Genomic DNA, 16,998 nt, shown 5'->3' with positions numbered 1-16,998 from the left:
GTGCTGTGAATGGTGCATTTGAAGGCTCTATCACCCCTGTGAGAGCAGAGCTTTGCTCTGTACACGGGATTCCAACTCTGTAGTATACAGAGTCAAGCCACTAACGATTATGTCTGGCACCCAACGGTTTTGGGTGGACAAAAAGACACTGCTGCCTAAACTTGTATACCCTCTAGACAACATGAGCAGAATGTTTTAAAATAAAAAAGTGCATTTGAAAAGAAAGACAGAAAGACACGTGTATCCTTCTGGATCATCCGAGTCCCAAAAGCAGCATATGGCAGCTATGCAATCATACAAAGTCAGGCACAGCAGATTAAGGCTGCCAAATAAGGCCAAATTGGGCTGTATGTACCCACATCTGAGTATCCCTTTTGAACAGAGCCTTGAGTGAGTTAATAGCCCAGATTCTCAGCTGGTGCAAATTGGTGAAGGTCCATTGAAATCAATGGAGCTGTGCTGATGTACACTAGCTGCGGATCTGGCTCAATGGGTCTCTCTAATAAAGAATAGAGATTCATTGTTTCAATTAAGGTTTTATAATGTATCATTTCCAATAAAGAAATATGAAGGAAATAATTCAATCCCCATGCCATCAAATACAATAGCAATAGTGAAAATCCAGTTTAAATCCAAGGAGGGAGAGAATTAGAAAAATCTATTTTAATTTTTAATGATCAGTAAAATAAATCCACGGGTAAAGATGACACTTGGCTTATGAGTGGCTCCATTGAGAGTGAAAAGGGTAGGGGAAAATGCAATGAATTCTTAAAATAGGAAGTTTCTGCTCCACTTCTCAGGGTGCCACAAGGATCTCTGAGGGGAACAATTACTTTTTCTGAAGGCTCATGGGGAGAAAAGCTATGCAAAAACATAAATGATGCCACCTTAAAAGGAAGCCTCACTTCATATTCTCAGCTGGAACCCCTCTCATTTCCTAAGCTCAACATCAGCTATGTCTGATCTCTGGTGTCTAAAATCAGTATTGATTATTACAAGAAATCCAAATCCAAACTCATTTTCTCTAGCCTGATTTCCTTATCACTTGGGTTACTGTTTAAATTTGCTACTTGGGAAGAAAATATTTTCTCAATTTCAGGGCTGCTAAAGGTATTCTGGATTCATGGACATATATATCAGAGCTGGTAACCCATATTTAAGTGATGAATGGCCACAATGTGCCTTTATCAATAATATGGGACATACCAGGCCATTGATTTAAGAAAAACTTCATAGAATATCAGGGTTGAAAGGGACCTCAGGAGATCATCTAGTCTAACCCCCTGTTCAAAGCAAAACCAATCCCCAATTTTTGTCCCAGATCCCTAAATGACCCCCTCAAGGATTGAACTCACAACCCTAGGTTTAGCAGGCCAATGCTCAAACCACTGAGCTATACCTCCCCCAATATAAGCAGATTTTACTTCCTACTGATGTAAAAACAAAAACCAAATCAAAAACGACATGATATAACCCACTAATAATAAAGAAGTAGGAGGCTTGATGGTAAGGTAAAGTCACTCAAGAATAAGTTTATTACTGAAGATCAGTATACTCGGTCTTTAATTTAAGTAGAGATGACCAACCACAAGTAGAAGATATGAGCTCTCCAGATCTGAACTCTCCCAAAAATGTCAGATATTTACTACCAGAGTTTGTAGAAAGAGCAGCCAGCAGCTTCGTTCAGATGCTAACTTCCTCAAAGTTCAGGGGTGTTTGGCTCCAGGGCTTCAGTTTGGACCATTTCTAATTTTAACTCTCGCACTATCCTAGCAAAGATCTGTATCAGAATTAAAATAACTGCAGGGAAGCTAGTGCAAGATATGAAATAGTGACATTGTCTACATACATATCTACATATCTTAAATGAGATTCCCTGTTGAAGAATTAAACAGTAGGGGCATTGAGCTGACTCTTGCAATATCTGAAAAGGTTGGGCTTACTGATTTAGGGCCAGATACTGCTTAACATCTCTGTGGCTTTGCAGGGAGGAGAAGGGTTAAAGGAGCCCCCTCTTGAACCAGGCACAATCACTGCCTCTGTGCTTTTCAGACTGCGGAAACTGCTCACTCTATGCATCCCAGGAAAAAAAAACACCCAAAAGGAGTCAGGAAGAAGGGAGAGACATGACTGAGCCCCTCCATCATAAAACTGGCCAGCACACATTGTGTAGTATGCTCTACTCTCCCTGAAGGGACATAGCAGCAGGTGCTCTCCCTCTGTACTCTGAGGAGCTCTGAGAGGAATTCTGCCTCCGAGACAAAATTCTTCCTGAGCTCCCCTGGAGCAGCGTGTTCCACTCTTGATATGAGGGCTGAGCCCTCAATGCTAGGTCACTGGAATGGAATATTTACTCAAACATTGCCACATTGGCTCTCCTGTCACCTCAAATGTAAAAGTCCTTTGAGAACATATTAACAATTTTACAATTTTAAAAATATTTTTAGACATTTCTTGAAGCCAGAGACACATCTATAGCAACTTCAAGTTCACGGCATTTTGGAGTGCCACAACAAGAAGGTTGGTGGTGATTGGATGTCTAACATAGTGAATGTCAGTGAAAATACGGTAGTATCAGAGGCTAAAATAGAGAAAGAACAAATTAAAAATTACTTAGACAAGTTAGAGGTCTTCAAGTCACCAGGGCCTCATGAAATGCATCCTAGAATACTCAAGAAGCTGACTGAGGAGATATCTGAGCCATTAGCGATTATCTTTGAAAAGTCATGGAAGATGGGAGAGGTTCCAGAAGACTGGAAAAGGGCAAATATTGTGCCAATCTATAAAAAGGGAAATAAGGACAACAGGGGGAATTCCAGACCAGTCATCTTAACTTCTGTACTGTGAAAGATAATAGAGCAAATATTTAAGCAATCACTTTGCAAACATCTAGAAGATAATGAGGTGATAAGTAACAGTCAGCATGGATTTGTCAAGAACAAATCCTGTCAAACCAGCCTGATAGCTTTCTTTGACAGGGTAACAAGCCTTGTGGATAGGGGAGAAGTGGTAGACGTGGTATATCTTGACTTGAGTAAAGCTTTTGATACTGTCTCACATGATCTTCTCATAAACAAACTAGGGAAATGCAAACTAGATGGAGCTACTATAAGGTAGGTCCAAAACTGATTGGAAAACTGTTCCCAGAGAAAGAAGAAGTTGACAGATTTCCACTCTATACGGCTAAATTCAGTGCCTTGCATAATGACAGGTTTCAGAGTAGCAGCCATGTTAGTGCATCCGATGAAGTGAGCTGTAGCTCACGAAAGCTTATGCTCTAATAAATTTGTTAGTCTCTAAGGTGCCACAAGTACTCCTTCTTTTTGCGAATACAGACTAACACGGCTGCTACTCTGAAACCTGTTCCCAGAGAGTAGTTATCAATAGTTCACAGTCATGCTGAAAGGACATAACGAATGGGGTCCTCCAGGGATCAGTTCTGGGTCCAGTTCTGTTCAATATCGTCATCAGTGATTTACATATTGGCATATAGAGTACACTTATAAAGTTTGTAGACTATACCAAGCTGGGAGGGGTTGCAAGTGCTTTGGAGGATAGGATTAAAATTCAAAATGATCTGGACAAACTGGAGAAGTGGTCTGAAGTAAACAGGATGGAATTTAATAAGGACAAATGCAAAGTACTGCACTTAGGGAGGAACAATCAGTTGCACACATACAAAATGGGAAATGACTGCCTAGGAAGGAGTACTGCGGAAAGGGATCTGGGGGTCATAGTGGACCACAAGCTAAATATGAGTCAGTGTAACACTGTTGCAAAAAAAAAAAAAAGCAAACATCATTCTGGGATGTATTAGCAGGAGTGTTGCAAGCAAGACACGAGAAGTAATTCTTCTGCTCTAATCCGCACTGATTAGGCCTCAACTGGAGTACTGTGTCCAGTTTTGGGCGCCACATTTCAGGAAAGATGTGGACAAATTGAAGAAAGTCCAAAGAAGAGCAACAAAAATGATTAAAGGTCTAGAAAACATGACATATGAGGGAAGATTGAAAACACTGGGTTTGTTTAGTCTGGAAAAGAGAAGACTGAGGGGGGACATAACAGTTTTCAGGTACATAAAAGGTTGTTACAAGGAGGAGGGAGAAAAATTGTTCTTCTTAACCTCTGAAGATAGGACAAGAAGCAATGGGTTAAAATGGCAGCAAGAAAGGTTTAGGCTGGACATTAGGAAAAACTTCCTAACTGTCAGGGTGGTTAAGCACTGGAATAAATTGCCTAGGGAAGTTGTGGAATCCCCATCATTGGAGATTTTTAAGAGCAGGTTAGACAAACACCTATCAGGGATGGTCTAGATAATACTTAGTTCTGCCATGAGTGCAGGGGACTGAACTAGATGACCTCTCAAGGTCCCTTCCAGTCCTATGATTCTACTTCCTCTGACTCAAGGTACTGATGGCCCAAACATATAGTCTTACAAAATGATTTAAAAGGATTTCAGTGTCTTTTGGTGTGTGGCTAAGACATAGATTGGGAAGCAGCATCTTAAGGCAGTTTCAAACAGAGTAATTGCTGCTGATGAACTAAAGGAGTTTCCGGTGTTGTTGTAGCTGTGTTGGTCCTAGAATATCAGAAAGACAAGGGGGCTGAAGCAATATCTTTTATTGGACCAACTTCTTTTCGTGAGAGACAAGCTCTTGAAAAATAAACAAACTTGAAAAATAAAAGATAAAGGTAAAAATATTCCCTCAGCCACCTTATCTCTCTAAAGGAATTAAAACATAGCTGCTTCTACTGAGCTCTGGAAGTAGAACTACATTTATGAATCATAAAACATGCTCCTGCTTTTGCTGTTAATCCATTTTTGATCAAAATAATAAAAGGAACTATGTAAATATTGAAAATAAAAACAAGCCTGGGAACAAATAGCCTGAGTAGAGCTGAGTGAATAATGAAAAGAAATAGACATTAAGGGCATGTGTCATAGGATGGCTCTGCCTGGAGTGCCCTCTAGCAGCAGACTGTGACAGAACAGGCACAACTGCCTCAGTTTCCCTTCTCAGGCAACCCAAAACCTCCATGACAGTCTCTTGCCTAATAATGTCTCTCCTTGGGACCAGTTTATTACAAAAACATAGTGCAAATAGCCCATAACAACAGTCCCCAAACAGTCCATTTATCACCCAAGCGCAGACAGTCTCTTAAAACCCCAAGACATCTAGTTCCTCAACATCTCACATACCACACTCCAGTGTCTGCCATCACTCCTGGGCTCTTCTTCAGTTCACTTTCGTCCTTTAACCAGGTCAGCCACCCTAGACCTTCCAGCTGGGATATAATCCACTCTTCCCAGCAGGAACACCCTTCCCCCAGCCACTCTGATGGGAGTTCATCCTCACTAGGAGGGCACCACCGCTCCTCCTGTTCAGTTAACTTTTCATATCCCACACAGGCCAACAGATGGGCCCTTCCATTGCTCACCTGGCTCCAGCTCTCCACCACAGAGATGTCAGCAGGTAAGCCCTACACTGCTTCCTTGCCTTCAGCCCGCAGCTTTGGCTCTCTGGCTTAGAAGTCAGCAGGCAACACCCTCTCTTGCTCTCTGGTCTCCAGCCCTAGCTCGCTGGTTTAGGAAGACCAGCCTGCAAACCCAACTTGCTGCTCTCCTGCTTTCAGCCTTCCCCCACAAATCTCCTACAGCTTCCTTCAAGCACCTCCGGTCTTTTGGTCCCTGACAGCTCTCACCTGCCCTTTCCCTCATTAACTCCTCCAGGCAACTCCCATTTTATATAGGCTAGGTGACCTCTTAAGACCCAGTTAGGAGGCAGCTGATGAATCACATGTGCGTAGCCTCTTCCTTCTTAAAGGCCTAGTGCCATCCTGCAATAGCCTGATCCTCATTTGCTGTGAGGTTCCTTAACACCACTCCATCAGTGTAAAGTGACATTAAAGTGGAGGTAAATTTCAGAACCAACCCCTTAATACTTGGTTTGATTAACTGAATAGAATTCTTCAATGAATGAAAGTCAGTAGGAGTTGGACACCTCCTCCCTTACGCATGTCCGTAAATCCCCGTCCATATCAATTTTACTAATATTTATGCATTATCTATAAATTGGATGAATAATAAAGAAAAGAGTTATTGACTCATTTATTTGAAAAAATATCACAAATGTCACTGAAGAAATGATTGAACTAATATTATTCCATCAGCTCTGTGCCTCTGTCTCTGTGCCTTACACTCCTATCTCGCCAAAACATCCTTGACCTCTTGAGAACAGATTTTCAAAGGCATTAAGGTGCTCAAAGATGCAGCTAGGTGCTTAGTGGGATTTTCAAAAGTGCCTAAGCACGTTAGGCTCCTACCTTCTACTGATTTAGAAAGTCTATCTCAAGGATAATTCAAAAACAGTAACATGTCAAAGTTGTTAAATAGACTACTGTTAGATTAAAAAAATATACTAACATAATTAAAATTAATCACATGCTTAGATGCTTTGCTGAACTGGGGCCTTAATCCTTAACCTGGCCATGAAAGGAATGAATAAATAGAAATGCCCATTTTTTTTTAAACTGGGCACATAGCACTGAACATGTGCTCACAACTCAAGAGCTATGCATGCAAATCCCAGTTTGTGCATGCACACTGGGTGTTGTACACACATTGCTTTGAAAATCTGGGCCAAATCAAGCAGTCTCATATCATGTCAGGCTGGCTATGGAGAATTTCTTAGTTCTTACCATCCTCTTTAGTGCGGGTGAAAATTTGTTCACTCCTGACTCCATCTCCAGCTCGTGTGAATGCCAAAACCTGGATGCTGTAGTTGGTGTATTTTTCCAGGCCATCAAGCTCTAGTGAGGGCTGTGTAGTAGTGACATTTTTAATCTCTCCCAGCTCTAGGGAACAAAAAGTGAACCAAGTTATTGGCAACGCTATTCTTCTTTTAATCATACATGTCTATCTTGGTATGAAAATAAAAGGGGAATCTTCTGATTAAAGAATATTCACTCATGAAAGAGAAAGAATATTTTGTGATTATAAAATAGATACCTTAAATGCTCACACTGATCAATAATATAAAATAGAGCAGATGGGAAAAAATGAAAACATTTGAAATTTTTATGTCAGTTCCATTTCACATGATTAACAGCAAACTTGTTTTTAACTTTATAATTTATTTAGCGTTTTTTTAAATTGAAATTTTAAGCAAAAATATCAAAACCACTGTCAAAATGGTTATTGAAATTTCGCATTTCGGTAAATGAAATATTTCTATAATAATACTGACAATACTTACAATTTAAAAATTGGTAATAATGATGCCACATTTTCCCCTCAAAATAAAAACATTAGAAAAAGTCAACAATGTTTACAACAGTTTTCATGTCTGAAAAAAGCCAACAAACAACGCTTTTTGTTTGAAAAAATTTGCCCAGCTCTACTGTAAAGTACACAATGGTCAGAAGCATTAGTTAACAATAGATTTAAATGCGGTAAAACCAAATTCACTTGCTTGGAGATATGTGGCTCCTCACATAAACCTCAATGTATTAAGCTGGGAACCACGATTCATGTGCAAAAATGCTTTAAAAGAACAACTAGGACAGAAAATATAGCTAACAAAATAAGGACATTCAAAGTTAACATGTCAGGTCCAATAGCTGTGTTTTGTAGGGTACACTAGTCTATACTGTAATGTAGCTTTTCATCAGTGTAGGGCCTAATCCAAAGCCTACTGAAATCAATGAAAAAAAGTTACCTTGTCTTGAATCAGGACTGCATATTTTCTCATCTTATTTTTCATTCACCAATGAGTAGTCACTGTACCTCAAAAGATTTCTGACTTGAGCATTATCACCGGTAATAGTGAGCCTCTGGATTACATTCTGTCCTCATTTACAACTGTGTAACCTCATATTTGAACAGGTGTAACTAGCAGAGGACAGAACTTGGCAAGACAATTGGAATTTAATTAAGTATTCTATTGATGGATACACACACTAGAATGTAATCCAGCTCATTCTGCCAGAGCTGAGACAGCTCTGCACTGCTAGCAAGAGCTTAAAAAAAGAATTAAAATGTATTGTTCACTAAAGTCCACAAAAAAGGAAACAAATATTGAGGTGATATCATGATAAATCGCAGAATGTGATAAATGCAAGCACCCTTGACCACCTCACTTGTTCTCTCCCCACTAATCCACTTCCCTTAGAATCTATGTTAACATTCCAAACATCTGAGCACTTCAAATATATGTAGGGGGAAAAAAGCTGCCCCACACCTGTTTCCTTCCTTCACCCTAATTGTGGAGGTAAAAGCACGTTGTCAGCACATTACTAAAAAAATATACAGGGAGCAAATCTATTAAGGGGGATGGTGTTATGTTTACAGTGTCACTACTTAGTGTACACACACACTTTACTATGTAATTTTTGTTTTGAATCACATGGAGATGAAAAGTGCTACTGTCAGATAAACTGCAACTTGTTTATTCTCCAAAATGGTTGAAATAACTTCAAGCCATTTACTAATTACAAAACAGAAATCCCCTACATCATGGGCCTCAAAAGCCAATCACTGAAGACAAGTCCATAATACAAATGATTTGAGAGGTAATTCTGTTGACCTTAAGAAAAAGAAATACCAGGTAGGTTTCTTTTCCCCCCTCTAAAAACAAGAAACCTTTGAGAATTTCAAAAAATATATTTTTAAAAACGGCTGTGACATGTAATCAAGGATTCCTGTGTTTAATGTTGTTCTTCCTGTATGAATAATCAGATAACAAGTATTTTGATAATGCTGCTAAAACTAGCTCAGTAATCTTTAAAGGAAAGGCAGTAGCTTAATCTCTGAGGAGGTAAAGAGGAACTGAAGATACTCCCACACTTGCCAAAATTCTCTTTTGAACATGTGTGTGTTCATAAATAGTTTTGTAACAACCTGTCAACTACTCAAAGCTCTTTACCAAATGATTCAGACACAGATATATGAAGCTCTGTGTAAAATGATGACGAAAGAAAATTTAGTTTTCTGATATGCTTTTCACACCAGAGGACAAAATGATATTAACTGCCATGATCTGCCTGTTATCCTGTCATTGCTATTGGCACACACCTGATAGGTTGGTTAAAGCTGCTTACCTCCATCCAAGAGATTAGCCCAGTAAATAACTCTGAATCCCTGTAGAATCCCATTCAGGGCTTCTTTGGCAAGTGTAGACCAGGAAATGGAGATAGTTTCTGGTGATGTAGCAGTGGCTTGGACATTCCCTGGAGGGCAACTGGGCACTGGAATGAGATATTCACCAATTTTAGCTCTAGATAACTTCTGTGGACAAGTAAAACTGTACTCTTAAGAGATTACAGTCACCAATGTGAAACTGAATGAATGCACATATATATTTTTTTCAAAATTCATTGGAGACACAAATTAAATAACAATCATTCCCACTTCTTGGAAGAGTCCCTTTCTACTACATTTTCAATTTTCATCACTTAAGCAAAATCCATTATTTTAACCTGAGTTTCTACTTTGCTACTGATGGAACTGCTTGGTTACTCCTATGTTTGTTTTTGAAAGTACAGTTCACTTCCCAGAAATGCCTTTGGACCCACTCCTTCTCCCTCACTGACTTGCCCTTCATTAGGATTTTCCCTTGCTACTAAAAGGAAAATAAATTCTACAGCTGATTAAAATATACATAAAAATGGATTTTTTGAATATATTTGAGATTTTTCTAAATCAAAATTTACAGTTTTTTGAAAAATTGCAACCCCTTTTCACAAAAATTTAGAACATTTTCAAATTTTCAATCAGCTTTAACAAATGTATATTTAGTAATTCCTGTTTCAAATGCAATACTTGTTAATCTATCCATTTGCCTTCTTGATTTATCTTATCCCCAATTCCCATAATGACCTCACAGTGATGTTACAAAAATGTTCCCAAGAAAAAACCCATATGTGCCAGATAAAGCATCAAAACTTTACACCTGTTGCAGTAGTAAAAACATGCATGTTTAAGTAAATTGTCTTCCATCATGTTATACTCTGTCTAGTACAAACAGGATTTGCAGTAAATGTAAAACACCAGAATTCTCTGAAGCATATGCCTCAAACACTGTAATACTCAAGAAAGTACAAATGTGTTACTCTGTTTAACATACATAAGGTCAGATTCTCAGTTGATGTAAACTGGCATTGGCTTTAGTGGATTTATGCCAATTTAAATTGCTAAAAATCTGCCTTTTGATATCTTCCTTGGTTGCTTGTGTTAGAATTTACTTTTATACTGTTTTAAAGTATCAACGTCCTCTCTACAGTATATGGAATAACTCTTTCTTCCACTAGAGGACTCTCTATCATTATTTGAGAAATGCTCTTCTGTGTGGTTTAGAAAAATAATTCTGAATTACTTTTCTCAATGGACAGCCTGAAATTTTCAGAACATGCCAGTGACTTTTCTTTTATTAGTTTGGACATTCTTGGAAAAACTCATGTCTCATTTTAGGCTGGCAAATTATGTTCCTGCATAAACCCAGCTCTGGGTTTCACAGCAGACTTCTCTGAAAAAAACAGTTACTTCAGTTTTAGTATTTTTACTTTAAGAGATATCAAACCACACTGTGATCCTACGTTGAGAGCATGAAATTGGCAACTGAGTCAATATCAAAACAAGGGTGTTTCTAAGAAAGGGTACGTTCTAAATCAAGTTCTCTCACAACTGGAGATGTTATTAAATCAGAATAGTCATATTTCTTAAACTGAACTATATTGTATAGCTAGCAATTTGAAATTTGTACACAACACGCAGGCTGATTTGTTCCCTCCCACCTGTCTATAATATAACTATTGTTTCCCAATGTAACCATTCTATTATCCACTATATAATGAACACTAATCAGGCAGTAGATACAATTAGGTCAACATATCCATCAGTGAGAATAAAAGGCCTGATAAAGAAATCATAAAATGTGTGCAATGGTATATATGATATTTGCTTGCCTAGGACCTACCATCCTCTAGGGTAGTGGTGATGATTTCCTGAGAAGAAGGTCCTATTCCAGCCCGGTTACATGCCTGTACTACCATGCCATACTGGGTAAATTTTTTCAGGTTATCCAGGGTATAAACTTCACTATCTCCAGTGGTGTCAATACTGATGATGTTGAACTGGAAATTGCCCCCTGCACTGTACTCTCGGTAGCCTATCTGGTATCCACGAATAATTCCATTTTGCAAGTGCTTCTTTGGAGCCTGAACAGGATAGGAAATATTATATGTTAAGAATATATGCAGAAATGCAAATAAATTCTGTCCCTTAAGCACTTTTAACTGCACAGAAAGTCAATGATTTCTTTAAATGAACACCATTCTGTTTTTAGGTAATAAACTGAGGGAGTCACTGTTCATAAGGCAACAACTCTTTACTATGCTAAACAAATTTCAGGCCAAGTTGTTTATTACCCAGGATATACTCATCCAGTTAAAAAGAATTCCAGACTGTTATTTTACTAAAATGCCTAATGGTGAAATATTTTTGAGACCTCATTTAGAATTGGAAGTTTTTCCTGGATAAATCAAGACATTGAGGCAGCCATGTCTATTGTGGGCACATAGATTAACTCTGAAGGCAGTAGTGAATCAGAATGTAGGAATTTCTACACTGAATGGCTATTGAAACAAGTGTTTGGTATCCAATGTTAAAAAATGTGCCCAGGAAATGTATTGTACACTATAGTTCTGAGTCACCATACAAGATTCCTGCACTCTGACTGACAGATCTTTCCATTTCAGTAGACTGTAGCATGAAATATAGTATAAAATAAAATAAGTATTGTTAACTTGGTGAGAAAGTCTATTAGTAACAGAAATGTTTGTTCTGTTTCCACTTACACAGATGCTGAAATTTGTTGATCTACTCTTTATTTCGTTTTGTAAAAACTGTTCTCATCTAATGCACTGGGTGTACATACAATTATTGTAAAAATTACAACTACTACTTAAGGTCCATGTACAAAAACTAATACACACACAGATCCCATCAGACTACCCAAACAAGCTCTCCCTCTACCATCAGCACACCATACTGAAGTCTATAACCAGATTTCCTAGAGTAACAGGATTTCATTTTCAGATGCCTTGTTTATTTTCCACTGCATTTGGTGTCCAAAAAAGTAGACAAAGCTTCAGGCAGGAATCTTTTCTTAGGACAAGACTATACTTCAATTCCCCCAGTAACAACAAATTTTCTAAGAGAATGGTTGCCTCCTCTTTTACTGTTTCAATGTGGACCTTTAGCTAATAAGAAGTAGTAAAGACAAATATATATTGCCTAATCATTAAGCCCTCACACACCAAATCCTCACTGATTTCAGCAGAAGTATGCAAAAGAGATGCAGAATCAGGGCCTAAGTTCATACATGAGACCTCAGGTGGGACTAGAACCATGCTTTCTGATATATAATAGACCAGTTATTTTTCTTGGTTTCCTGAATAACTCTGTCCGGTTGGGTGATTGAAGACATTTCTTTAAAAAGTCACATCTTATAAAAAATGCATTAGCTGCCAGTGTGGCATCATAGTCTCAATACATTTACAGTTTATTGCTCATTAAATTATTGTTAAACTTCCTATTTTACCGTTGGGAGGAGGGGGGAACCTGATTGGAATTTTAAAAATCTGGATATCTTCATGGGAATGCAGAACATTTGTTCCAGTTGAGAAGGAAATATCACAGTTATATTTTAGTGGTTAAGTGAGTAAGTAAAAGTCAAATAGTTTTCTCTGTTGAAGCACTCCGCACTCTGTTTTATAATCACTGCATAAAATGTGGACCATCTTTGTGAATGGACAGTGTAGTTTTGTTGTTTTACTAAAATAACAAAAACAAAAGAAAACAAAACAAAAAAAACCAACCAGGGCATAGACAGCAGAAGTATTAGAATACTCAGTTAACTGGTCATTCATTCACTTTCTTGCTTAAATGTCCTTTTCTTATAATTTGTTGAAAATTTCTGTCAAAACTGTTTTTAGATGGAAAACTAATTTTTTTGTGAAAACAGTCTCAAGGGAAAATTTTGGTTTTCTTTTGTTCAAAAACTAAATGTCTGAAAACCAAAATGCTAAAATAGGGTGTAGATGTGATAGTAGAGGCAGGGGCTTAGATGCCCTGAGTATGATCCTGTTTGAAATGCTGGGCATGCACATGGAATGACTAGACTTGCCTTCTGCTCCTGCCATCACAGCTACAGTCTATTTTTAGTGTGCTAGCTTGATTAGAGCTAGCATGGATCTGTCTCCTCATGCTAGAATTTATACCTGCAGGTTGAAGTGCAGACATACCCGATTAGCTATTCTGGGATGGGTGTCTTTTTCTGACCAGAAACTCCACCCTGTACTTCAGAAAGTTTTGTTGAAACTGATATATTGCTGCACCAAGTTTCGGTTGGGACAAATCAGCATTTTCTGACCAAAATAAAAAAAAACTGTTTTGGAAAAAATCCTGACCAGCTTGTGCCTAAATATGGATTTTGGAGCCTTACTCTACATGAGCAGGTTTGAAAATGTTAGCTGCAATGTTTTACTGTTATACTTTTTATATAGCAAGAACCAGGTCACCCACTAAAATTACTTGGCAGCCAGTTTAAAAACAAACATTAAGGAGTGCTTCTTCTCACAACATACAGTTAACCTGTGGAAATCATTGCCTGGGGATGATGCAAAGGGCAAATGTATAAATGGGTTCAAAAAATAACTAGATAAATTCATGGAGGATAGGTCCATCAATGGGTATTAGCTAGGATTATCAGGAACACGCTATGTTCTAGGTGTCCATAGCCTCTGACTGCCTGAAGCTGAGACTGGACAACAAGGGATAGATCATTCCACAATTTCCCTGTTCAGTTCACTCCCTCTGAAGCATCTGGCACTAGCCACTGTCAGAAGACAGGATACTGGGCTAGATGGATCATTGGTCTGATCCAGTGTGGCTGTTCTTATCTTATCGATTGCAAAGCAGCCTGTTTGTATCCAAGAGTTACCTACAATCTATCCTGAAGGACGATCCATCACTCTCACAGATCTTGGGAGACAGATCAGTCCTTGCTTACAGACAGCCCCCCAATCTGAAGCAAATACTCACCAGCAACCACACACCACACAACAGAACCACTAACCCAGGAACCTATCCTTGCAACAAAGCCCGTTGCCAACTCTGTCCACATATCTATTCAGGGGATACCATCATAGGGCCTAATCACATCAGCCACACTATCAGAGGCTCGTTCACCTGCGCATCTACCAATGTGATATATGCCATCATGTGCCAGCAATGCCCCTCTGCCATGTACATTGGCCAAACTGGACAGTCTCTACGTAAAAGAATGAATGGACACAAATCAGACGTCAAGAATTATAACATTCAAAAACCAGTTGGAGAACACTTCAATCTCTCTGGTCACTCGATCACAGACCTAAGAGTGGCTATACTTCAACAAAAAAGCTTCAAAAACAGACTCCAACGAGAGACTGCTGAATTGGAATTAATTTGCAAACTGGATACAATTAACTTAGGCTTGAATAGAGACTGGGAATGGATGAGTCATTACACAAAGTAAAACTATTTCCCCATGGTATTTCTCCCTCCCACCCCACCCCCCACTGTTCCTCTGATATTCTTGTTAACTGCTGGAATTAGCCTACCTGCTTGTCACCATGAAAGGTTTTCCTCCTTCCCCCCCCCCCCCCCCCCGCTGCTGGTGATGGCTTATCTTAAGTGATCACTCTCCTTACAGTGAAACCTCTCCTTACAGTGTGTATGATAAATCCATTGTTTCATGTTCTCTGTGTGTGTGTGTGTGTATATAAACCCTGAGGTAAGTGGGAAAGCGGGATACCGGGAGGAAGCACAGGCAGGAATGTCTGTGAGGGGAGGGCTCCTGCCTCATACTGGGAATGAGGGGCGATCAACAGGTTATCTCAAGTGCTTATATACAAATGCACAAAGCCTTGGAAACAAGCAGGGAGAACTGGAGGTCCTGGTGATGTCAAGGAATTATGACGTGATTGGAATAACAGAGACTTGGTGGGATAACTCACATGACTGGAGTACAGTCATGGATGGTTATAAACTGTTCAGGAAGGACAGGCAGGGCAGAAAAGGTGGGGGAGTAGCACTGTATGTAAGGGAGCAGTATGACTGCTCAGAGCTCCGGTACGAAACTGTGGAAAAACCTGAGTGTCTCTGGATTAAGTTTAGAAGTGTGTGCAACAAGAGTGATGTCATGGTGGGAGTCTGCTATAGACCACCGGACCAGGGGGATGAGGTGGATGAGGCTTTCTTCCGGCAACTCACGGAAACTACTAGATCGCATGCCCTGATTCTCATGGGTGACTTTAATTTTCCTGATATCTGCTGGGAGAGCAATACAGCGGTGCATAGACAATCCAGGAAGTTTTTGGAAAGCGTAGGGGACAATTTCCTGGTGCAAGTGCTAGGGGAGCCAACTAGGGGGAGCGCTTTTCTTGACCTGCTGCTCACAAACCGGGTAGAATTAGTGGGGGAAGCAAAAGTGGATGGGAATCTGGGAGGCAGTGACCATGAGTTGGTTGAGTTCAGGATCCTGACGCAGGGAAGAAAGGTAAGCAGCAGGATACGGACCCTGGACTTCAGGAAAGCAGACTTTGACTCCCTCAGGGAACAGATGGCCAGGATCCCCTGGGGGACTAACATGAAAGGGAAGGGAGTCCAGGAGAGCTGGCTGTATTTCAAGGAATCCCTGTTGAGGTTACAGGGACAAACCATCCCGATGAGTCGAAAGAATAGTAAATATGGCAGGCGACCAGCTTGGCTTAATGGTGAAATCCTAGCGGATCTTAAACATAAAAAAGAAGCTTACAAGAAGTGGAAGGTTGGACATATGACCAGGGAAGAGTATAAAAATATTGCTCGGGCATGTAGGAAAGATATCAGGAGGGCCAAATCGCACCTGGAGCTGCAGCTAGCAAGAGATGTCAAGAGTAACAAGAAGGGTTTCTTCAGGTATGTTGGCAACAAGAAGAAAGCCAAGGAAAGTGTGGGCCCCTTACTGAATGAGGGAGGCAAGCTAGTGACAGAGGATGTGGAAAAAGCTAATGTACTCAATGCTTTTTTTGCCTCTGTTTTCACTAACAAGGTCAGCTCCCAGACTGCTGTGCTGGGCATCACAAAATGGGGAAGAGATGGCCAGCCCTCTGTAGAGATAGAGGTGGTTAGGGACTATTTAGAAAAGCTGGACGTGCACAAGTCCATGGGGCCGGACGAATTGCATCCGAGAGTGCTGAGGGAATTGGCGGCTGTGATTGCAGAGCCCTTGGCCATTATCTTTGAAAACTCGTGGCGAACGGGGGAAGTCCCGGATGACTGGAAAAAGGCTAATGTAGTGCCCATCTTTAAAAAAGGGAAGAAGGAGGATCCTGGGAACTACAGGCCGGTCAGCCTCACCTCAGTCCCTGGAAAAATCATGGAGCAGGTCCTCAAAGAATCAATCCTGAAGCACTTAGAGGAGAGGAAAGTGATCAGGAACAGTCAGCATGGATTCACCAAGGGAAGGTCATGCCTGACTAATCTAATCGCCTTTTATGATGAGATTACTGGTTCTGTGGATGAAGGGAAAGCAGTGGATGTATTGTTTCTTGACTTTAGCAAAGCTTTTGACACGGTCTCCCACAGCATTCTTGTCAGCAAGTTAAGGAAGTATGGGCTGGATGAGTGCACTATAAGGTGGGTAGAAAGCTGGCTAGATTGTCGGGCTCAACGGGTAGTGATCAATGGCTCCATGTCTAGTTGGCAGCCGGTGTCAAGTGGAGTGCCCCAGGGGTCGGTCCTGGGGCCCGTTTTGTTCAATATCTTCATAAATGATCTGGAGGATGGTGTGGATTGCACTCTCAGCAAATTTGCGGATGATACTAAACTGGGAGGAGTGGTAGATACGCTGGAGGGGAGGGATAGGATACAGAAGGACCTAGACAAATTGGAAGATTGGGCCAAAAGAAATCTAA

At 40.0% G+C, this 16,998-nt stretch overlaps 1 protein-coding gene across 1 annotated transcript in view; it reads right to left on the bottom strand.

Moving 5' to 3' along the window:
- Nucleotides 1-16,998, bottom strand: part of DSCAM (DS cell adhesion molecule) — a 636,299-nt gene that overhangs the window by 102,089 nt on the left and 517,212 nt on the right. The window contains 3 exon segments of the mRNA XM_038408200.2: nucleotides 6,700-6,855; nucleotides 9,100-9,246; nucleotides 10,974-11,214. Of these exon segments, the coding sequence (XP_038264128.1) occupies nucleotides 6,700-6,855; nucleotides 9,100-9,246; nucleotides 10,974-11,214 (544 nt within the window).

The sequence above is a fragment of the Dermochelys coriacea genome, chromosome 1 (genome assembly GCF_009764565.3).
Source record: "Dermochelys coriacea isolate rDerCor1 chromosome 1, rDerCor1.pri.v4, whole genome shotgun sequence".
NCBI classification, from domain to species: domain Eukaryota; kingdom Metazoa; phylum Chordata; order Testudines; family Dermochelyidae; genus Dermochelys; species Dermochelys coriacea.
This window is presented reverse-complemented; position numbering and strand designations above follow the sequence as displayed.